Raw genomic sequence first — 22892 nt, forward strand, 5'->3', positions numbered from 1 at the left:
AAAATGACAGTCACATTTGGTGACAAAGCTTTGAAATTTATAGAATAGTAGTTTGTAACTCATTTGAGGGGGTATGAAATGGCATTGTGTGTCTGGTGTGTGTGTGTGCGCTATACTAAGGGTGTGGTTGGCAGACTGATACATGACACACACAGTCTCCTCACCTTCTCAGAGATCCTCCTCCTCCATTTCCTCCTCGCTATGCTTAATAAGAATGTCTGGGAAGGCAGGGTGCGGTGAGGAGGTGTCATATAAGTGAGAAATGAGTGAGAGCTGAGCACAGGTTCTCACCTCTCTGCTACACTGTCAGCTGCACCCTGAATACCAGAACACCAGCGCTTTATCATTTCCAAAGCCATAACTGTCAACCACACTGTGATAGGATGGGTAAACTGTATTTCATACCTTATTCCCACAAAAGTATAGCTCCTCTTTCTCTTGCACACACACACACACACACACACACACACACACACACACACACACACACACACACACACACACACACACACTTTGCTCCTCCTTCTCCTGGGCTGCAGGCTTCTCCTATGCCGATGGAAGAGGCTGTCACTCACTTGAATCTCAACGTTGTATTTCAAGGTCATGACAGATTCAGGTGGGAAATACAGTCAAACCAGGAGTCGCAATAAAGTACCTTGATAAACCTGATGTGTCTTTCACCTCTGTGGCAGGTTAGCCGTTTCTACCGGTCAAACCCACTCCACATTGTTTGTTTGTTGTATTGTTGGATCTGTGAGATAATCGACGCAAACTGATGCCGAGGGGCGGAAACTGTGGTAGTTTGACGCCCCCTCGCGGCTGCAATGACTATAGGACGCACTGAAATCCACCTATTGTCTCCGGAAAGGAATGATTAATTCTGACTCTTTTTATGATGCTAATAGAGAATGCATTATGACTCAAAACAGTTTATGCATGGAACCTCCGGTAAATGCACTGACACAAATCGCCCTGCAACCTTCAGCTGTAGGATCTATCCAGTTACTCCTGTCCTTTATAATATCGAGTCGGTGGAAACATGAATTGGTAAAGCTTTACTCAAAGCTTTATATTCTTTTGAGAGGGTTGAGGCTGCACAAAGGAGATCATTGTTGCCTGCAGATGCCCGTCAGTGGTGCAGTCGCCCTTTGAAGGCTCTCCAATCCCAACGCATAGCACGACCGAGGGAGGGCGGGGTTTGGTCTCTCTCCAGCCTCTGCTCCAAGCCCACTTTTGGCACCATATCCCATTGACTAGCCAGCGTCAAACTAAGCAGCATTGCATCGTGCTATACCGTTCCCTCAGTTGATGAACTAACGGAAAATGGACCGGCGATGACTGGGAGACCCGGCTTTAAAAAAAACTGCTTGGTTAATTACGGCTGAATGATGAGTACTTTGTGTTCAAGAGGTCACTGTTTGGACAGGTATAATACCTGTGGCGCTCAGAGATGAAGGGATATAGCAGATGTTTAGTAGATCCTGGTCTGGATGTAGCTCTTTAGGTAGCCATTATATTCCACCTACATATCGCCTGCAGGCTCAGCCCAGTTCAGTCCCATATGGATGGATCCTGCAATAGGACTCATGGAATACAAAGACCACGCTGGTGAGCATGCCTGCCTATCTAAGCCCACACCTCTCAGGGAGCTTGCCTACAGCCTTCTCCTGACAGAGCCCCTCCACTTGGACACCCCATGGTCGGTTCGAGCCCCATCACCATGAGGGCGACTGCACGGTGATTCGGTGCGACTGCACGGTCCGGGGACCCCTATTCAGCTCGGCTTTGTTGGCTACACATAAGATTTGACTGCGCTGTGGGATTCCTTTGTGTCAAAGGGCTTTACGCAGAGTGGACGGACGGCAAACAGAGCGGGGGCTTTGCTTAGCCCGCTGTTGCACCCAGCTGCTCTCTTTGTGGCCGGGCAGTGATGGCAGCCGGCGGCCGGAGGCGCATGACCCACCGCCAGAGAACGGCTTTACGCCGCTGGATCACCCAGCACCCAGGCTGCTACCGCACATTGACGGCTCCGTCCGGCCGTCTCTCGGGGGTTCGGGAAAGCACCAAGAAGCAGCTTGTGGTTCTGACGTGGATACCTGCATTATTCATCGGTGTTTAGCCAATTATCCGACTATTTCCTACTGGCGCAACCCAATGGCACATGTGTACAGCCATTTGCAACGCGAGTACTGGACTGTGGCGGCCACGCCGTGACCGTCACCGGTGGTGCGCCCGCGCTTCATCTCAAAGGCAATGGCACCCAGGAGGGACACGGCGACGGCAGCGCTATGCTATGCGCCTGCAAGGAGTGGAAGCTGGAGCTGCAGACGGGACTTAGTCAGAATGTGGTTACCAAGGTAACGAGCGTGCACCAGATAGGCCTACAGTGCATCTCTGACAGAAAAGACAGCAGAATGTTCATAATCCTCCTCCTCCTCGTCTTCCTCCTCCTCCTCCTCCTCATCACCCTTCTCATCATCATTAGTACCATCCTAATATTTTTCATCATGGCCAGTCTGATTTAGTGCAGTGTTACATCCCTGCTGAGTCTGACCCAAACACAAACACAGTTCGTTGACAATCAATTACCCACTGACCTCATTATGGGAGGGCTGCACTGTGAATGTGTGTATGGCATGAGTGCTGTGCTCTGAAGTCTGCAGTTAATGACTAGAGCTAAAATGCAGCCTATGTGTTTTTCAGTGGGCTTTGCATGTGTAGTCTGTAAAGTCTGAGTTGTGTGTGTGTGTGTGTGTGTGTGTGTGTGTGTGTGTGTGTGTGTGTGTGTGTGTGTGTGTGCGTGCATGCGCATGCTGCGTCCTGTACTGTGCCAGATATCTGTTTTCTCAGATAATGCCGCTGCTAATAGTCCATAGATAATAAACCCATTACTGACTGTGTCCCTTTATCACAAACTCCACCAGCCATTTTACAACCCAAAATGATCCATCATAACTAATAATAATCTTTCTCTGCTCGCTCTCTTTTTACTGCCTCTCACGCTCACTCCTTCTCTGTGGTACACAGTTGGAGGTTCAGTGGGGTGTTCTACAAATCATTCTTAAACAGCAGCACTATTTCACACAAAGCGCTGAACTGGCACGGTTGGCTTCTTATAGAAATTGTGCAGACGAGCACACAGATACATGCACATTCACATAGCACTCTGTGGCTGGGTTTCGGGTGCCGAGAGCTGCTTTAAATGAACTGCAGCACTGTGTGCACTGACCCATGCGCTTAGAGGAAAGAGTGCAAAGCCATTGATTTCTGTTACTACAGTGTGCCCGTGGTGATGCGCATACTGCTCCCTCTCGTTTACTTTTTTTTTCCTATAGGTGCATTCAACCTATCTATTGACCTCCTAGAATTATCAAAGCTGTGAGCGAGTTAGAGAGCAAAAAAGTTTGAGACCTCTGAAGTGATGTCCACCTTTCTCTTTATTTCAGTGTATCCTTCATGTTCACTGGAAGGGCTACTGATGTTTATCACCCTATAATAATTTAATCTCTTAGCTATTATGGGTGAAAATGTTCTTTCTTCTTTCTCTCTGATGATGAAGCTGGCTGTATTTCTTTTTGCTCATTTGTCTGTCTGCCTGTCCATGTCTTGCTTTTCCAGTGGAAACTGGTGTGTGACTCGGCCTGGAAGGTGCATATTGCCAAGTTCTCTTTGTTGGTGGGCTCCATATTTGGCTACCTAGTGATGGGTGTCATGGCCGACTGGTAAGCTGCCTCCTCTTCTTCCACTCCATGCTGCTGTACAGTACGTGTTAGCTTCAGGCCCACTGCTGTCTGCTGAATTAATTTCTCTCATGTCTGTAGCCCTTGAGCCAAGAGAGCTGCTTCGTGGGAAAGCGTCGCTGCATTGTGTTTAGGATCAGTAGCTATGGAAACAATGTAAAGAAATGCACAGGCCGGTGAGGCCTCAGCTCTGACCTGACCCAGTGACCTACTGGCTCCTTAAAACCATGAAGTTTAGAGACTCTTAAGGGAACAATGACTGGAAAGGTCTCTTCCACCTGACTACACATCAAAAGGTTGTTTTCTCCTTTGTGACAAAATTTTAACATTTTACTCCCTTTTGTGTGTGTCTCTCTTTTCCTCTCTTTCTTGCTCTCCTTCTCTCTCTCTCTCTCCCTCTTTTTCTTTCTCTTTCTAAGGATTGGTCGTCACCCAGTGTTGATCCTCTCGGTGCTATTCATGCTGGTGTTTGGTCTGACTGTTGCCTTCTCTGTCAACGTCACCATGTTCAGCACCTTGCGTTTCTTTGAAGGCTTCTGCTTGGCAGGTCTCGCTCTCTCCCTCTATGTGCTCAGTAAGTAGACACTGCTTTCCACCTGAAGGCTCTGATCTACCACACACACCCTGCCCTGCCTCATGCCACTCTTGCATTTTCCAACTCTCCATTTTCTGCATCCATTTATATGTTTCCTCTTTCTTTTCGCTTTGACTTCTCTGCAGCTGTCTCTTTTCTCCCACTTCTGCTCTCTGGGTCTGTCCCTGTTGTTGGTGCTGTGGGGACATATTGTGGCACTCCCTCCTCTTTTGTTGTCACCCAGCTCTGTGCTGGTGTGCCCTGCCTCACTCTGCCATTGTGTTGACTAATCTGATCAGTGATGACTGAGGAGCCATTGGCCAGTGTGTTCAAAACTACACCTAACTGGCTGTTAGCATCCATTTCCAGTTTCATGCGTCTTTGTTTTCGGAGCTATAGCTGGCATACAGACATCTACTCCCCCAGTCGCTACCCACCGTCCTCTCTCTGCTTCTGCGTCTCCCTCCCTAACCCTCTTTAGGCCTTCTTTCTTTCAGCGGGGCAGAGAGATTAGTCATACATTATGCGTGGGGCAAGGGCAGACTTTGAGGTTGTGTAGAGGGGCTGGTTTTGTTCCTCACAGCAGGGGGTCCTGATAAATCTCTGCTGAATGGTCTCTAAAAACAAACAAACAAAATGGCCGTCTGGTGAGAGATTCCATGAGGTTGAATTAATCTCTGGTTTATGTAACGGCAAATAAAAGTAACGTGTTTTGTGGTGTCTGCCCTGTAAATCCAAAGCGATGTAGAGTTGTGCGTGTAAGAGTGTAATGGGATTTTGTGTCTGTGCGTAGCAGCGTATGTATATAAGATCAAGCTGACACTCTGTGACAGAAGACTGATGAGTCATAAAGGGATTCTATGTCAGGATTAAAATTCAAATGAATTTAATTGATCTCGAGGGGGATGTTGAGTCATTTCAGCAGCACAGACTAATGTATAGATCATTATACAACAATTGGAGATGGCAGTTAATGTAGAGTTCCTATTTCAAGCTCTTGTTTTGAGCGGTGTCTCAGGTCAGCCAACAAAGACACTGCTGGAGTTATATATATATATATATATATATATATATATATATATATATATGTGTGTATGAGTCTGTATATGTGTGTCTGTGCTCTGATGGGAGGTTGGCAAATCTGTTTTCTTCATTTCTGGTACTTAGAAACTCTTAAGTTTGGTATTTTTTTCATGTGATCACATTTTGTTGCTGTATCAATTGAATTCATTCCACATTAAGACCAGCTGACCTTGCTTCCTCCTCTGTATTTATCTGTTTGGTTTGCTCAGTCACTCACTCTCTATCTCTCTCTTTCATACACACAATTGGCTCAGCAAGGTTGACAAATTTGTATCCTGTTATTATGGTTAGTCTGTTTGCAAAGCAAAAAATACCTGTAATAGGATCCATTTTTTCCTACACTTCAATCAACTTTGTGTGTGTTCTAAGTGTTGACAGTGACGCAGAGAAAACGTGTGTGTGTGAGTGTGCGTGTTTGCTGTTCGTTTGTGAGCACAGATTGTGTGCTTGGGCTTTGATGTGCAAAATATGTGTTTTTGTGAGCGTGCATTGCATAGATGCATACAGTAGGATGGCGGGGTCAACTGACCCCCACAGGCTGACGCACTTTGAAGTGAACTCAAACCATGACAGGTATGACAGCAGGTAATATAGACACACTATCTTGTTAACTGTGAAAAAATATGTTGAAAAGCAGGCACACTGTATAACAGGAATATGTTTAAAGCATCCAGTCCACAGATCATCACAGTGATACATAACCTGCAAAAATATGCAAACACGTTTGTGTTTTTGACTGTTAATTCTGCTGAACATAGAAATGAAACAGTCTGAGCGCAGAGTGGGATTTGAATATGAAATGTCTTATTGCCCTGCTCATCTCCTTATTGTTTAATAAGAGAGGAGAGGTGGCATTTTTTTCCCACACGCTGTAAGAAAGACACAAAAGGAGTAATGTTGATTAAGAACAGAGGCATATTGTTCTTGAGTCAGTTATGGATAGGCTGTTGTACGGTTGTACTGCAGAAGCACAGAAATTAAAATTTAGTATGCAAACATATTTTTCAGATAATTGTGTGTGCTTTTGATTGCACTGATCCGCCTGCGTTGTCATGTCTGCAGCATTTCTGTCACAGAAATACCCCATCTCCTCCGTTTCCCTTCCTGCTTTCCCACCCTGCTGCTATTAATGCAGAGCTCTCTGAATTTCCTTTTCACAAGTGAATAGCTCTCCGACCCTTTTCCCTATTCACTTCTTCTCTTGACTCTCCCCTGCCTCATTCATCCCTCCTCCTTCTCCTGCTCTCTCCCTCTTTCTCTGTTGCTCTCCTTTTATTCCCACCAGCACTTGCAGCCTTGCTTTCTTATTTTCTCGAGATTTATATAAAATCTTTCATCGTCTCTGTTATCTCACTGTAGCACATGGTGTATAATAAACTCCGCTGGAGGTGCTAGGAATAGTATTAGTTTGCCCTGCCAATGTAAATGAGTTTGCATGTGTGTTTATGTATGTGTTGCAGATATTGTGTTGTTGCACCAAGTTTGCATTGGTTTATTTATTTGTAATTTAGTACCCACCTCAGGACTGCAAAGGAACAATGCTTCCGCTGCTTTTTTCACCAAAAGTACAGGGTTAATACCGTTGCCTCACCCTCTCTCCTCAGAGACTAGTAATGACAGAGACATGTATTGTGTGTGCGTTATGAGATTGGGGGATGGCTAACGCTGACTCAGCTGGGAAATAAGCCGTCATGCTGTGCCCTCGTGAAGCTCTCTTTCTGTTTCTCAGTTTCACCTATCTATGTAGTCATCGCTCTTTTTCCAGCACAGAGGTACATATCATTTCTCATCATCCCGTTTCCCTCTGCATGTCCTACACACACACACACACACACACACACACACACACACACAGACAGACACACACACAAACCAAACACACTGCGGCTCTCACTCCGAGCCCATGCTGTTAGAAAGCCAATTGTCCCTCCACCCTCCTCTCATGCCCCAGGCAAGGTTAGTCAGGGAGCAGCAGACACATACAGTGCATGTGTGCATGTGTGTGTGTGTCTGTTTGTTTGTGCATGCACACACAGGGTGAGGGGGTTGGTGCTTGTCAGCCATTTGTTATGAAATATCAGTTTGGCTATTAGATAGCACCCCTCTTGCCATGATCTCTTTGTTTTTTGTTATTTATTTTTTTTATTGTTGTCCACTACCCCCTTTTTTATGAAGCTAAATAAATGAATGAAGAATGAAGTTTGTTAAACTTCCTTTCCTTAAATTTTGCTTTAAGTAGCTTCAAAGTTAGAAAAAAAACACACGCACATTTTTCCCCATATTGTAATGTTAAATACATTTCTGTATCTGCTGGTTGCAACACTACATCCCAAGATGCCACTGTTACATAGTTGCAACATTACATCAAGTAGAAAATATCTAGATGTCTTGTGAATCATTTTTATAAATTATTCCCTGTAATCTAGCAGGGCATGTTTGGTATCCCCGAAGAAGAAGGGACAGGAGGGAGTTGGAGTGAGGTGCACAGGAATCAAAGATCAGAGGTCAATCATCAATCTGATCACTAGCGGTCACAGGAGATGCATTTTGAGACACATGATAATGCCAGGTGTGAATGGCGATCTGTCTCGGTTGTTCACTTGTGATCGGATCACTCAAGACGGATGTTAAAAAAACAAAAAATCAAGTCTGAACAGGGCCATTGTCTTCAGCCCCCTCTGCTTTCCTCTGTTCACTTTGCAGAGAAGCTGCTTGTGTTAAAGAAGGAGGAGGAGGAGGAGGAGCTGGAGGAGAGGGAGAGGAAAAGGGGCACAGAGGGGGTAGAGGTGGGGGATGGTGGCTTACAGAGGGTGACGGAGCCACTTCAGCTAGGATGGGTGGGGGTGCCCACAGGGGGGTCAGTGAGATAATCACAAGAAGAGCCATTCTCCCACTCAGCTGGAACAAAAGGTCCCTGCCTGTGTGTGTATGTGTGTGTGTGTGTGTGTGTGTATTTAGGAGTGGATGTGGATATCCCCGTGGAGTTAGAGAGATCAGACACCTCCCTAGAGAGTCAGGGAGTGGTTTTGTTTTTCAAGGTTGGTTCAGGGGTAGGTTGCCATGGCCAAGGTACAGTCTTTCTCTGCCTTTAACAGGTGCATCTGTTTGTGTTTTTGTGTCTGGCAAGGCTTTTCTACTGGATCTGCCTCACCCATGCCTATTGAGTGTTTTGCAAAGCAGGCATGCTGAAACACACACACACACACACACTTCATTTGAAGACAGGCAGGAGGAGAGGGAACAGAGAGGGAGCTTAAGGATGAGTCACTCTGGGGGTCAGTTTAATTTCCTTCCTCTGTTTTGGCCCCTATGGGGAGGGTTTTTGGAGACATTAGCTAAATCTCTAGCATTATGCATGTGGGACAAGACAGAAGAGAGGTGAAGGGAGTGCAGGGAGTGTAGACAGGGAGGGGATTTCCAGTAATACCTTCATTTTTTCCCTTTCAGCCTCCTGCCTTATCACTGATTCATTCTACCCACTCACTGCTGTCCCCTTGTTATTTCTTTCTTTTATCCACACAGCTTTATCTCATCTCTGTCTCTCTGTCTAGCTGTCTATCTGTTTACCCCCAACGCCCCCCTTTTTCTCCATGTCTCACTCTGTCTCTCTTTTGCTAGTACCGGGCTTTATTATCATTCCTCCAGTGATTCCATTGATGAATGGAGGGAGTTTTCATCTCCTCAGGAGGGGAGTCTCATTTGTATTCTGTCCCTTGCCTTACTTTCTTCTATTTACCCCCCCCTCCCGTCTCCATGCTCCTTTCCCCCTGTCCCTCTCTCTCTCTCTCTCTCTCTCTCTCTCTCTCTCTCTCTCTCTCTCTCTCATCCCCACAATAAGAAGTGACAGTACGTGAGCAGTGGGCCTCCCTGCACCCCCTCTCCCCCCGTTGGTCACCTTCAAAAAGACCTTGCCATCTGGACCAGGCCATCTGGACTGTACCATGTAGTACAGGCAGTAGGGGAGGGGACGGGAGCCCAGGCGGAGAAATTAAGGGAGGGTTACAGTAAACTGCTCACAGATCAGCTGAACCCTTTAGTGAGGACTGAACAAATAGTCTGTCCCACCAAGTTCATAAGAGGTCTGGTGTTTAACTAACTGCTCAGTGAAACACTGAAAACACTCAATAATTTATGGAGGAAATTCGATACTTAATGGTGGGGTTCGCTATTGAACAAACACACACATCACATGTTTCCAGACCATTAAAGATACCACATAGTTTACCATGAGACAAACCCACACGGGCGACGGTCACAGACACACACACACACACACACACACACACACACACAGAGGCTGAACATATAAACTTATGCCAACACTAAAGGGCTAATTCCTTCTCTCTCCTGATTCTTCTTTTTTAGGGATCGAGCTTTGTTTGCCTGGCTGGCGGTTCTCCATGACCATGGTAGCCAGTTTTCTGATGGTGGGCGGGCAGCTATTGATGCCAGGGGTAGCAGCTCTTTGCCGTCATTGGCCAGACCGGGATGACTGGCAGGTCCTTCAAATTGTTATAATCAGCCCTTTCGTTCTGATGCTACCCTACGTCTGGTAAGTCCCACCCACTGAGGGAATCCACTGTGGGGGGTACATTCTTCACAGAGCCAGGCAATGGCTTGTACAGTACACACTTGCACTACACAGTAGTGCATAGTACTCAGCACACTCTGTCTCAACCATCAAACAATACTCCCTTTCTCCCATTGTCTTTTTTCTTTCCTCTTTCTGTCTGTTTTGCCATCTTGTTCTCACAATATATTCTGTTCTCATCTTTCTTCTGCTTCTTTGTCTGCTCTCTCCATGTCCTTACCTCTCCAGGATTTTTCCTGAATCGTTACGCTGGTTGCTGGCCACCCAGCACTACAGCCGGTCTAAAGCCATGATGCTGCGCATTGCCAGGAAAAACCAGGTTGACATGACAACGGAGCCCAGTGGGGTTCTCACAGGTGAGGAAGAGAAGTCTAGATGCGAGACACAAAACAAGATGACTAATGCATCAGACATTATGTTTTTCAGTTACTCATCTTAAAAATGATCACAGTATTGAACATTTTCTACTGCTTTATTCACTTCATTATGCCAAACATGTTAAACCCCCATTCATGTTGCAGCTGCAGGCCTCATTGTACGTGATGAAATGGACATGCAATGAGCGCACAGACACTCACACACACATACAAACGGAGACTCAAAGATGCTCACACACGTAACATGTTTCATGCAGCATCACCCAATTGGTTCATATGATGAAATGTGTTTGCAATCAGACATACACATACATGCTCCTTTACAGAGATCATAAGCAATTTCTCACCGGAAAATCAACCACTAAAAGACCTTTGTAGTCTTCAGAAGCATGACTGTATTTCGCTTATATCTGTCCTCTGTGAGACTCTGACCCTTGTACCTCTCTGCTTTGATATATCATTTCTGTCCTAGTGCCCAGGATAAATATGTGATGTGTAGTATTGCGGACAGGGACCGCTTATGCTTGCCCCAAGACCCCACAGCAAATTGTCTTTTCTGCGCTGTATGTGTGAAAGTCCCCTAATGCCTGGTCTCTTTTTCCACTGAAAGGAAAGGTCTTTAGGTGTGTGTTTCATGTGTCTTATCAGAGCTGGAGCAGGAGCTGCACAAGAAACCCCAGAGGACCTGCATTGTCAAGATGATGAGTACAAGGAACCTGTGGAAAAACATTGTGGTGCTCTGTGTCAACTCGTAAGTGTGCTGTGTTTATGGGTGGGGTTGTGCAGCCCCTTTGCAAACCAAGGCCAGCATCCGTTGTGTTATGAGAACATGAATTATGCATGAGCTCATCTCCCAAGACAGAAATGAAGGCAGGCTTATCTATAGTATACGTGGATGTGAGTGACACCCCCACCTCACGCGCTTGGCTATTATTTGTGTGTTTGTTTGCACAGACTGACAGGTTATGGAATCCACCACTGCTTTGCCCGCAGTATGATGGACCCAGAGGCCCAGCCGACTGCAATGTGCCACACAGACTATTACACTATGGCCGGCATCGCTGTGGCAACCTGCCTGGCATTGTGCCCGGCCGTGGGGTTGATGGGTCGTCGTGGAGGTTTGCTCACTTTTATGATCATCACTGCGCTGGCATCGCTCCTACAGCTGGGTTTGCTCAACTGTGAGTAAAAACAAGCAATGAAATGAATAAGTAGACATCGCAGTGTTCTATAGTTGAATTACCCCAGCAAACTTTGTTACACTCATAAACTCTGCCTGCTGTCCTCACATATATGGATTTTTCCGTGTACCATTAAAACATTACAGATTGCAGTCCAACTTTCTGTCCAATAGGAACCCTCTTCTCTCTCTCTTTTGACCTACATCTGCTGTTTGCGGTCATTATTCCAGTAGTAAACCACTAAGAGTTCTCCTAAGGGTGCTCGTTTGCATCTGCCTCGAACCTCTGTATGTACAATCTAATGTCATGTTCCTTTTTCTTTCTTCTCTCCTCCAATTCTTGCTAATGGCCTCCAGTGATTGGGAAGTACAGCCTCCGTCATGACACAGGTACAGTGGGATTATGGGGAAGGGTTGACATTTGCCATGGCTGCAAAGAGTTACTTACTGCTGTTAAGGCCTTATAATGCATGTAGGAATTGCTGGACTAGATAATAATAAGTAAATGATTTAATTAAACTGGTTAGCCAATGATACATGGAGTAGATTGATTTCAAGGTCACTTAAGCGCAATCATAAGCCGTTTAATTTGTTTCCTAGGCAGCATGATCAGTGTTGAAAAGGGAACGTCCTCTGTGTGTTGTTTTGCGGGGTATGCCATCATATTAAATACTGCTATTCTGATGTTTTGTCGTCCCTGTCTGCACAGAGCTGCGAGACACGCTGAACAGGAAATTCTCCGTGGCCTTTTCCATCATTGGCATGTTCTCCTCTCATGCTGTTAGCACCCTCAGCATTTTCTTTTGTGCTGAGATCACTCCTACTGTCATCAGGTGAGCAGATCGATGCACATAACCACACAAAACTACAACTATATCGCCTGCATGACTTATTTGGAGTTATACACGTAATTGTTGAACAGAGATGAGGTCTTACTCTTGAGTTGTTTGTCGGCTCCATCTTGTGGTGCAGTTTTGACAGACAAGAATGTGGCGCAGTGATGCATTTATGTTAGATTATCTTTGTGGTAAGTCTATTCCACAGAAACTGAATGGAGTAGAATGGTCATTGTACTTTTTCCTGTGGTCATTTGGCTGGTATAGAATGAAATGGTGATTACAGTCAGTTGATTATGGTTAGATTATGGTTAGGTGATTATGGTTATGGCGATAACACAAGTCAGCAGGGTTGGGGAGGGGACGGAGTTCCACTTTCTTGAGAACTGTGGATGTAGTCTAAAAAGCAGAAATTAATGCAAGTACTGTGAACATCTGATTCTGTGTGTCCTGGTGTGTCGCACAAGTGGTTAGGCAGCTGTCAGAAAATCACCTGAAACCTTAGCATTGGCAACAAGAGTAGCAGAATATTATCCAAGACTGATTCTTCTACAGCTCCTTCAGTCAACCTGTGCAAACTAGCAAACTGGCAAGCCTCACCAAACACACCTTTTTACTTCATATCACCTCTTAAATGCTACAAACTGTCATACTTGAGCCAAACTTAAAGGACTATACCAGTGATTCTGCATGTTTAACGTACTATTTACAAAATATATGTACTTCATGTTTCTGTTAATCTTTTACTGAAGCAAACAGACGTATTTTGGAGCTCCGATGCTCCGATAAAGTTTTTATGCCCTTTGATCCAGCCATCAGATTCCATTCAATTCACTGTGTTATGAAAATGAACTTACAGAGACTTAAACTTTCCTGACACCAGTATTCCATCGCTGTAATGACATTGTCCTAATTAGTTTTCCTAAAAGCAGCAGGTCTGTTGAGTTTTGATAACTTGAAATTGGGCAGAAATAGCCCTGGGGAAATGCTTGCTGTACACAGCGAATTATCAGTGCTGTGGTTTATGAATGGCAATGACTTTGTTTGCCACAGAAGCAGAACATTACAAGGTGGGGGTTTCAGCCAAAAATTCAAAATTGAAAAATTTGATACCCCCTTGTGATTTGCAGAATGGTTTGTCGCAATGTGAAATCTGGTAAATTGTAGGAAATGGGCCAAACATTCAAAATAACTGGTATGGTCCTTTGAGTGAAGAAGAAAAGTGTTAATTTTAAACGGCTAAAGGACAACCGCTGAGACAAATATTAATTCAACTGTAACAATAACTAACCATGAGCACCTCGAGATAATCACCTGTGCAAAGTTGGCTGCCTTTGATCTAACCCACTTAAAAGACAGCAGCAACTTGTAAAAGATTTCCGCCCAGTTACAGCTTAATTCCAGGTGCCTTTCCATTCCTTTGGTTTTTGCTGCCGAGCCTCTCGCTTCAGTGACGGAACAACTGGACTTATGGAAGTTAGCTCAACAGTACTTTGGCAACGGTACACATAAAAATGGCCCCCACTCTGACCATCCTGGGATGTGGATTTGAATGGGGATGGATGTTGTACCCCATTCAAGTTATGTGGTCTCATCAAACTAATCAGATACTCACTTTTTATGGTCTGTTTCTCTCTCTGCACAGGGGTGGAGGGCTGGGCCTGGTGCTGGCTAGCGCTGGCTTTGGTATGCTCACTGCACCCATCATGGAACTCCACAACCAGAAGGGCTACTTCCTGCACCATGTGATCTTCGCCTGTTGCACCCTCCTGTGTATCATCTGTCTGCTGCTGCTGCCCGAGCCGCGGGGCCAGCCCCTGCCGGAGAGCCTGATCGATGGAGAGAGCTTCACCCGTCAGACCCTCCTCCACCCTGGAGAGCAGCACCTCCTTCTCACCAAGACTGACAGGGACTATTCCCGCGTCCATGACACGCCACTCCACCTCTCAGCCACTGGGGGCGCCACGGTGGCAGCGGCCACCGCTCTGGCAGCGGTGCCCGCTTCGTATGCCCTAGCGACTGGCGGGGAGGTGCTCGGCAACCGTGCTATAGCCAATGGGGTTCAAGGGTCATAGCAATAGTGTACTACTGCTATTAATTTCTAGAGCATTAAACTGACTGGGCGGTAATATGCTACTGAGCCTGTGAAAAACCCGCAGCATTCTTTATAGACAAAACCAAAAAGCACAAAAAACATCAAAACACAGAACTGCTTAAATGACCCAGATGGATACCTATTAAAGGGCGATATAATGACAGTAGTAACAGATTTGTGTAGTTTGTGGTGACTGATTCAGAGTTCATTCAGGATTTGCCAAAAAAAAATCTTGTACTAGACTGAGTTTACCTCAAGTCAGTGTTTTATTAATATAAAAATGAAAGTTTTCAGCGGTGTTTAAGTATATTGCTTTCACTGTACTAGTTGTATGCACTCTTCAGAGTGATTTGCAGGCAAGAGTAGACAAGCTGACAGGAAAGGAAAGTAGAGCAAACAAGCTTTCAATAATGTGTGCTCAGAGTTTTCTCTTTTTGTAGTTTGACTTGTTGACAGGATTTCTCTGCATCTTACAATTTTTTAAAAGATTTTTTTTTTTTTTTGCACTAAATGTCAGACACAATCAAGTGTTTGTGATTTTCAGCCAACACATTAGAAATCCAGGGATTGGCTAAACCACTACCACTCTTTTGCATGAAAGGGCACAAATGGATTTCAAACATGTATCCTTTTTCTTGAGATTTGTGGTCCCTCTACTAGAAGTCCATTGTGGCACTTTATCCTCAGAGGTGAGGTCAGTGTAAACACTTTTGAAATTGTTAGCATTACTGCTGTTGGAGTGGGTGTATGATGGTTGTCTGATATGATTAACAGCCGGAGGCCTCGGCAAGCAGCATGGACAGTCTGTGGACACTGGAGATAATGCTCAAGGATTCTGAGAGTTGAACGGACATCAGAGTGACAGTTTTACTGTGTCTTATGATGCATCTCAGCATTTAACGGCTGTATCATGATGGTTCTGTTATTTTACAAATCAGTGAAGATACAATGTAATTTAAGAAAACCAGTATTTATTTTGTCATTCTGCCAAGGGCATTTTGTTGCTTGAAATACCTCTTTAACTTAACTAGCTAATACTCCACCCCAACTATCACTCCTTGTTCTCTGTATTGTGGTAATGTTATTGGTTGTAATCCTGTTCTTAGGATGTGTAACTCTAGCCTGACAAAATATTGGTTGGCCCTGCCAGAAAGCACAATATTTATTGCAGTTTTGAAGTAAACGTTTGTGAAGATTAGAGTAGAGCAGCTTGGTCTGCGCAGAACTGGCTTAGTTGTGATTAGTGTACATTTGTACAAGACCACTTTACTCTCTATGTATCCCTTAGGACTGATTAAAAAATGTGAGGTATGTATTTATGTGCCATTCATTGATAATGTATGGACTATCAACCTTACTTTTTTAAAAGATATGAAGCACATCAAATAGATAAACAGTTTCATAGCCATTTTGTCCAATAATACCTGGACCCATACTCCATATAAACATACTTCATATTTTGATCATGTCATACTTGGTACATGGCACGCATTTTGAACACCTTGTATGGTTTGCTAGTTTGTATGTTTTCAACAATACTTTGAGGAAAAAAATACTCAACCACTAATGCCGTTTTCTAAGTGTTATTTTTTTAATATGATGCATTTGTATAAAAAGCCATAGGCCTACATGTTTTGATAATAAACCACTTAATTTATTGATTATGTCAATAAATGAACACTTGATGTGACCACTTGGTGTGCTGTGTTTGTATATGATTACACTAAGAGTTTTCATGTACGTCTGGAGTTGTATAACTTTAACAAAGCATGTAAGTCCAATGAAGATGGTGACAAAAGGAGAAGAATGAAGTGTGTTGTCCTCCGTCTTGCATGAGCCCTTTCCTCACAAAAAGAGAGCGAGCGAAAAGGATGAAATGTTAAAAGTGTTCAGGGTGAAGCTCCAGCTCTTTTTTGATCCTGTTCTCCACCAACAGAGAGAGGTTGGAGTCTGTCATTGGGAGACTGTAACTCACATACACTTGCTTCTTTGTCTTCTTTGCTGAAAACCAGAGAGAAATACGAGCTGTTTCACCATAAAAATGAGCAAATGCAATCACATAGCCGTAACACTAAAATGTTTTTCTAAAGGACACAGCCAGGGTTATTTATTGTATAAATCCCAACCACATCAATTCCATCAGCCACAATAATTACTTATCTCGCTCTCACTGCATCTCGGGTCATATGACACAAAAGACGTCTATTGAGAGGGTCATTTAGCAACTGAAATGACTCAGCTTTTTAATGACTTACCCTCCGCTGCATTAGGAGGCATAAACAGATAAAATGTCATACATCATTACCTAATCTCTGTGCCAACGAGTTTGGAGCAGTGTTTGATGGATCCCCCAGGACTAATGTAGATAACGGCATCGGATCCTGCAGGCAGAGAAACAGGGAGTTGTTATTCCCTCTGCAAGGCAACATATCATTAGTTCTGACAACCAAAATAATGATAAATTCCACTCTTTTAATATCTAACCAAAGGGTTCCCAAACTTCCTCACATCAAGGACATTAGACCACAGACCCCTGATATGAGGAACTTTCTCCCTGTTTGAGGGTATCTCTGCAAATAACTCTACGGATGGAGAATTGACAGTGGAGAGCATGAAGGCTCAGATGAGAATGGTTATTCTAAAACATTATGTCCTGATAATAACTATTTACCAGTAATCTAACAAACAACTAAACTTCACTGCTGAGGACCCTATAAAGGCCCTGTAACTCACTCTAGGAGTGGTACTGCAGATTTTTATGACAGTGTATTAGAACCACTGAAAGGGGGGTGGGGGGTGGGGATTACAGAGTTTCTGAGATTAAAGTCATAAATTTACGAGAAAAAACTCAGATATTCTCTGAGATTAAAGAGGTAAATTCACAAGAAAAAAAACCCTCAAATTTATGAGAGAAAACCATGAAAATTCTGATATTATAATATAATACCAAAGATCTGGAAAAAAAAAAAAAAAAAAAAAAAAAAACTTGGAAAATTTGTTTTTCTTTTAGGTTTTTTTTTGTGTCAAGGAACCACAAGGCTTCACTTTGCACAGCTGGATCAACCACACACTGGAGACGCTGCCACTTGCTGTGCATCAAGCCTGCAGCTGACGACCAAATCGAATTATATTTTGCAACAGGATTTTGTAACAAGGAAATACACGTGATTTTAGATATTGTATACAAGTAAATATGTAAAAGCCAATTTTCTAATTTGCTAATTTGTCAGTGCAACTTGAATATACTTACTCTTTATCATCCAAAACCAAGGCTTTGATTGTACTCATATCTCATATCTTCATCAACAGTGTACAGCACTCTTCAAACAGATTTACGGAGTTAATCTCTGATTTTTTTTTAGTTTTTTTCTCATAAATTTACCTCTTTAATCTCAGATACTCTGAGTTTTTATTCTCTCCGAATATCACCCCCCTCCCTGGTTCCATAATTTTCCCCCAATAATAGCCCTATCACATCTCCACAGACTCTTGATCCTGGATTATATCATTTTTCTGAGGTGCCCCCTTCAGGTTTTGCCCCTGGCCCCCCGGTGGCAGCGGCCCTGCGCCCAGCTGTCTGACGGCGGGCTGTTTCTTTTGGTTAATCCCGGGTTTTACTCACATATTTGCTGCTCATTGAAACCGCCAGATTGGACAGCAGCGGACTGGTACCGACCCACAGGAAGAAGCCGCCGCTCAGCTTCATGACATGAAAGTGGATCACCTGCTCCATGATCTTCTCCGAGAAGTTGTGCACCGTGATGGCAGCCGGCTCGGCTCCGTTTTCTGATACATTCATGTTGTTTATAGCGAGCCGTGAACATGGACACTGGCTTAACTCGTGTGCCGCGCTGTACACAGTGAATGGAGCCACTTCCTGTTTCGTTTGGGATGAAAGAAAAATGGAAGGCCGAAGCAATCGATCGCACAATAATCGATGATCGAGTTGATCTGCGTTACTAGGCAACAATGACTTTAAATACAACACAGCAAAATCCTTAAGCACAACACAAACCACTGCAGATGTCATCACATAACTCATTTTTAATTGGTGGAAAAACATTTAAAGTAGGTTTAATATTACAAATGGAAATTAAATAAGAAATCAGCCCCCTTCTAACTGAGTTTCTTGAAAGCAGTCCATAATGATACAGTCTGTCACTTAATTTTCTGTAATCGTGATTCTTCTTACATTAAATCAGAACCGTCAATATTTTAAACCCCTGGAAAACTGGTGAAAAATGTTTTAAGAACTGCACTTCTGAATTATCATTTTGAACGTGATAATAAATGTCTATGTGAATGTGTGTAAAAGATTTGATCCAATAATCAAATGTTTGAGTAAACTCAACAGACAAACAAACAGACAACCAGGTTACATTTTTTTTTTCACATGCAGGAAAAGATTTACAGTTTCCGACTTGGAAAATTTACGTGTGAGTGCAGGGCACGTCTGTGCTGCACGGCTCATACGTGAGTGTGAAACACACCCAGACACACTCAGTCCCTTCAAAGCATTTATCAATCTTCCAGAAAGTCCTCCACCAGCTGGTTGAACTCTTTAGAAAACCTCAGGTGAAGATTGTGTTTTCCCTCTGGCATCAGATGTAACCTACAGTTGAGAAAAGTAGAATTACTGTCAAGCAGTTTCCCATATAGAGATTTCTTAAATAAAAATGATAACGCGAGCATGTGTGTGTATGTGTGCGTTTGTTTTTGATTATGATGGGACACAGACCAGACGTGAGATCGTTAATTGGGCACGGCTTGTGTAATTGGAGGCAAAAGCTGCATCCCCATTTGGAAAAGGCTGTGTTTTGGATCAGTGATTAAGGTTTGGGTTAGGGGTTCGGGTTAGGCACACAGTCCTCATGGTTGGGGTTAGGGTAAGCCTCCAGAAAATGAATCTAAGTCTATGTAATGTCCCCCAAAAGTGACCCATGTAAATGTGTGTGTGTGTGTGTGTGTGTGTGTGTGTGTGTGTGTGTGTCTGCTCTCACTTTGATCCCTTGATGTGTTTGAGGAGATACTGCGGGTGGAAGCCGGGCACCACCGGGTCTTTCTCTCCATGGACGATGAGGGTAGGACAGCTGATCAGGGGCAGAAGTTCCATGCAGATACTCCCTAATCACAGGACATCAATTAAACACACAGTATAAGTTTGTTTTTTGCTCTATTTAACTAGCATTTTCCACAACACAAACGCACAACTATTAAAATGACTGCAGAGAATCACAGACTTATTTCCACCGTGTTTCTTATGAATACAAGTATCAGCAAACTAATGAAAGAAGTGTACATTCACAAAATATTTTTCATGGGAGAAGTTGCTTCAGGCCAGGATTATTATTACACATCCCCTGTTGAAAACATCTCACAACCACAGCTCTGAGGTGTACTGATAAAAACATATTCCAAACCTTGCTGCATTACAGTTTTTTGTGTTGTATGGTAACTGTACAAAATGCTCCCCTTTATTCCACAGTTTCAATGCTTAGCTTGACTTGTGATATGAGCTTCCTGTAATATGAAGTCAGCACCTTCTGGTCTATGGACAAAGTGTGAAATCCCATCCACCCAGGCCTCCCAGACCCTCGCGAATAGCTCCGCTCCGTATACGTCCTCCATGGGCTGCCTCATCCTCGGGCTCCACTTAGACACATCGCGGATTGCTAGTTATTCCCACACACAATATGTAGATTAGAAGCAGGGTTACATCATTCACAGTTCACAAAAGCAGCATAAATATTGATTCACAGCTGGTGACCAAGCTGGCAGTTTAAAAAAAAAAACAAAAACAGTCACAGCAGTGGAGTGGGAATACCGTTGTAGATGCTGAGGTCCTGCTGGGAAACATATGCGTTGGATCCCCAGACCACCATCTTGTTGATCAGGTCGGGGTTCTTCGCCGCTGCAATCAGAGCGGTGATCCCTCCATCACTCCACCCCAGCAAAGAGAACTTGCTAAAGCCAAGTGCCTGGAGAAAGATAAGGACAAACATGTCGCGCAACAACTCACTTTATTTGTTTAGAATTATAATTAAGTCACATGTTATTGATCATAAACAATACATCAGAAGGGGCCAGCCATCCTCTCATCACACAAGTTGATTGATGACTTGCCAAAAGATCACAATTATTCTTTGATATCCAACTTTGAGTAGGTCTGTTCATATATATATAATTGCACTGAAAAAATGTCTATCCTAACAAGTCATTTGGTCTCATATTCAGCGTTAAAATCTTGTTTTTCTTCATACAAGTGAAAAAAAAATCTGCCAGCGGAATGAGGCAATCTCACTTGTTTCTAATGCTACTCAATTTGCCTCCACACTTTTCTTGAATCAAGTCTCATTTTCTTGATACAAGTGGGCTGATCTGCCTTATTCTGCCTCGTTTCAACATATTTATTCTTGTTCAAAGAAAAATTTCTCAAGCAAGTAGAACTACAGCTATGAGTCATGAGGATATCGGGTTGGCTGAGTCAGTCATTTCTTTTAAGTGCCTTCTTAAAACATACTTTTTTGGAGCCTTTCCCACTTTAATTTTCGTTTTTGTTTCTTTTATTGTTTTTATACTCCAAATTGTTTTTTTTTTAAATATGATGATTTTATGACTTATTTCATTTGTTTTATTTATTTTTTTTTTATTGAGGCCTTTGTGAAGCACTTTGTAATGTGGATTTTGAAAAGTGCACTATCAATTTTTTATTACAAACAGGCTGACAAGACCTTCATCAGATCCACAGCATCCTTTGCATCCCTCTCAAAGAAGTCTGGGGGGAAGTCTCTCTCCGGAGGGCGAGAGCGTCCATAACCACGGGGATCCCAGCCCACCACAGTGAAACGTTCCTTATTCAGAGACTTCAGCTGAGGCCCAAAATCAGTCTGAGTGCTCCCTGCAGTGAGAAAGCCCAAAAACAGCAACAGAAATTTAGTTTCCTCTCACCTGGTAGCTTCCACCATACTGCGATGTAACACTTTTTTTTTTTTACATAATATATTGAAATTGTACGACGTAAGACAAAAATATGTGTTTGCATGAGAGAGAACTTGTTGTCATGGGCTGCCAGTGGATCTCCTCTCTACCCTGTGTTGTAGTTACCCAGAGCTCCAGGCAGCAGCAGGACTGCCTGCTTCCCTCTGCCAGTCTGCTCATAATAGAGATCCACTCCATTGACACGTTGCCGGCCCGGGGCCACCGAGGAGCTGCAGGGAAACAGACAAGTAGACTGTGGTGGAAATGGTCAGATTGGAACTGACAGAACAGAATAGAAAAGAATAAAGGAATTCAATAACAAACCAACCCAAACAAAAAAAAAAAAAAAAAAAAAAAAAAAAAAAAATGCATTTTAGACATGAGACAAATATGACAGCATTATAAACTACATTTACTAACCCATGGTGATATTCTAATACGTATATGAAATTACCATGAAGAACTTTAAATATAACTTATCATACATTTTTTTAACGATATAAACCTGAGAGCAAAACTTACACGTTTATTAAACTACGTGTCAAAATACCACATAAATTCCTGTAGTGAGGCTACACTATGGGTGACCAAAAAAATCCATTGAGCATAATAAGGTCACTGTAATTTCACTGAGGACCGCAGACATACTGTAAATCACGATGGGGGAATTACAGAAGTGCTCCTACTGTGTATACTGCGCCATCTAGTGGACTTAGACGAAACAGCAGGACTACAAGGAAATTAGGAATACAATGACAGAGGAGCACTACATGGTCAAAGTCCAGTTTAGACAAAGTATGCGTGTGTGTAAATATGCGTATTCAACACCCGTCGCGTTACAAAATGATTACCAGAACGGCTGGCTCCCTCTTATGACTTCCTTGATCTCAGCTGTGAACATGCAAAGGCGTCTTCTTAGGAATAACAACGCCATTTAGGCTACCGGAGAGACGCGAGTCCGCACCGTATACGCGTTTCTCCTGCGGTTTGAACGCGGGATTGAAAATCATTTACTTATGGATCCAAACGCAGCCCTACATGACAACTTTCGTGAATGCAGCCAGCACCGAGATTGAGCTCGCACTTTCCACGACACACGTAGCGAGACTACGCTACAATTTCGGGCGAAAGTACTAAAACCAACCTACAGATAGCATTCACCTACAAGCAACGCCTCCGTTTAAGTACAACTGTGTGTAATACTTCCGCACGTAGTCGTCATAAAGTAGTGCTGTAAAGAGTTTGAAATCCTATGGTGTCGTTATGATAATGTTAAGACTGTAGAGACTTTGTTTACTTGCATCAAAGTTGGAAATTATTCCTCTTCCTCCTGTCATTAGAGTTTAATTCAGCCAGCACCCCCCAACACACACACACACACACACACACACGCACACACACACACACACACGCACACACGTAGAGCTATGTGTATCAT

General features: G+C 43.6%; 3 protein-coding genes across 3 annotated transcripts; 1 reads left to right on the forward strand and 2 right to left on the reverse strand.

Moving 5' to 3' along the window:
• The first annotated feature begins 1942 nt into the window (after positions 1-1942).
• Positions 1943-14979, forward strand: slc22a23 (solute carrier family 22 member 23). The gene is made up of 10 exons (XM_030048970.1): positions 1943-2357; positions 3619-3722; positions 4160-4314; positions 9763-9949; positions 10217-10344; positions 11014-11116; positions 11320-11546; positions 11903-11935; positions 12255-12378; positions 14027-14979. The coding sequence occupies exons 1-10, from the start codon at positions 2289-2291 to the stop codon at positions 14454-14456; spliced, it is 1560 nt and encodes a 519-aa protein (XP_029904830.1). The 5' UTR covers positions 1943-2288; the 3' UTR covers positions 14457-14979.
• A 1064-nt stretch (positions 14980-16043) lies between these two features.
• psmg4 (proteasome (prosome, macropain) assembly chaperone 4) lies at positions 16044-18373 on the reverse strand. The gene is made up of 3 exons (XM_030048971.1): positions 18099-18373; positions 16782-16857; positions 16044-16477 (listed from the first exon to the last, which is right to left on the reverse strand). Exons 1-3 carry the CDS (start codon positions 18273-18275, stop codon positions 16356-16358), a joined length of 375 nt encoding a protein of 124 aa, XP_029904831.1. The 5' UTR covers positions 18276-18373; the 3' UTR covers positions 16044-16355.
• Positions 18374-18500: 127 nt separating this feature from the next.
• bphl (biphenyl hydrolase like) lies at positions 18501-22617 on the reverse strand. The gene is made up of 7 exons (XM_030048766.1): positions 22306-22617; positions 21581-21684; positions 21208-21374; positions 20301-20454; positions 20017-20148; positions 19477-19600; positions 18501-19088 (listed from the first exon to the last, which is right to left on the reverse strand). The coding sequence occupies exons 1-7, from the start codon at positions 22386-22388 to the stop codon at positions 18998-19000; spliced, it is 855 nt and encodes a 284-aa protein (XP_029904626.1). The 5' UTR covers positions 22389-22617; the 3' UTR covers positions 18501-18997.
• Positions 22618-22892: the final 275 nt, after the last annotated feature.

This window comes from Myripristis murdjan, chromosome 4 (genome assembly GCF_902150065.1).
Source record: "Myripristis murdjan chromosome 4, fMyrMur1.1, whole genome shotgun sequence".
Classification (NCBI taxonomy): domain Eukaryota; kingdom Metazoa; phylum Chordata; class Actinopteri; order Holocentriformes; family Holocentridae; genus Myripristis; species Myripristis murdjan.

Excerpts from the sequence above, each read along its gene's own strand:
- bphl (XM_030048766.1), bottom strand. The coding sequence starts at position 22,388 with ATGGCGTTGTTATTCCTAAGAAGACGCCTTTGCATGTTCACAGCTGAG. Across the intron at positions 21,685-22,305 it reads AGAGGGAGCCAGCCGTTCTG|CTCCTCGGTGGCCCCGGGCC; the intron begins GTAATCATTTTG and ends GTTTCCCTGCAG. Across the intron at positions 19,089-19,476 it reads AAACACATCAAGGGATCAAA|GTTACATCTGATGCCAGAGG; the intron begins GTGAGAGCAGAC and ends TCTCAACTGTAG.
- slc22a23 (XM_030048970.1), top strand. The coding sequence starts at position 2,289 with ATGCTATGCGCCTGCAAGGAGTGGAAGCTGGAGCTGCAGACGGGACTT. Across the intron at positions 11,936-12,254 it reads CAGCCTCCGTCATGACACAG|AGCTGCGAGACACGCTGAAC; the intron begins GTACAGTGGGAT and ends CTGTCTGCACAG. Across the intron at positions 12,379-14,026 it reads ATCACTCCTACTGTCATCAG|GGGTGGAGGGCTGGGCCTGG; the intron begins GTGAGCAGATCG and ends CTCTCTGCACAG.
- psmg4 (XM_030048971.1), bottom strand. The coding sequence starts at position 18,275 with ATGAATGTATCAGAAAACGGAGCCGAGCCGGCTGCCATCACGGTGCAC. Across the intron at positions 16,858-18,098 it reads TTTCAATGAGCAGCAAATAT|GATCCGATGCCGTTATCTAC; the intron begins GTGAGTAAAACC and ends CTCTGCCTGCAG. Across the intron at positions 16,478-16,781 it reads CTCGTTGGCACAGAGATTAG|CAAAGAAGACAAAGAAGCAA; the intron begins GTAATGATGTAT and ends TCTGGTTTTCAG.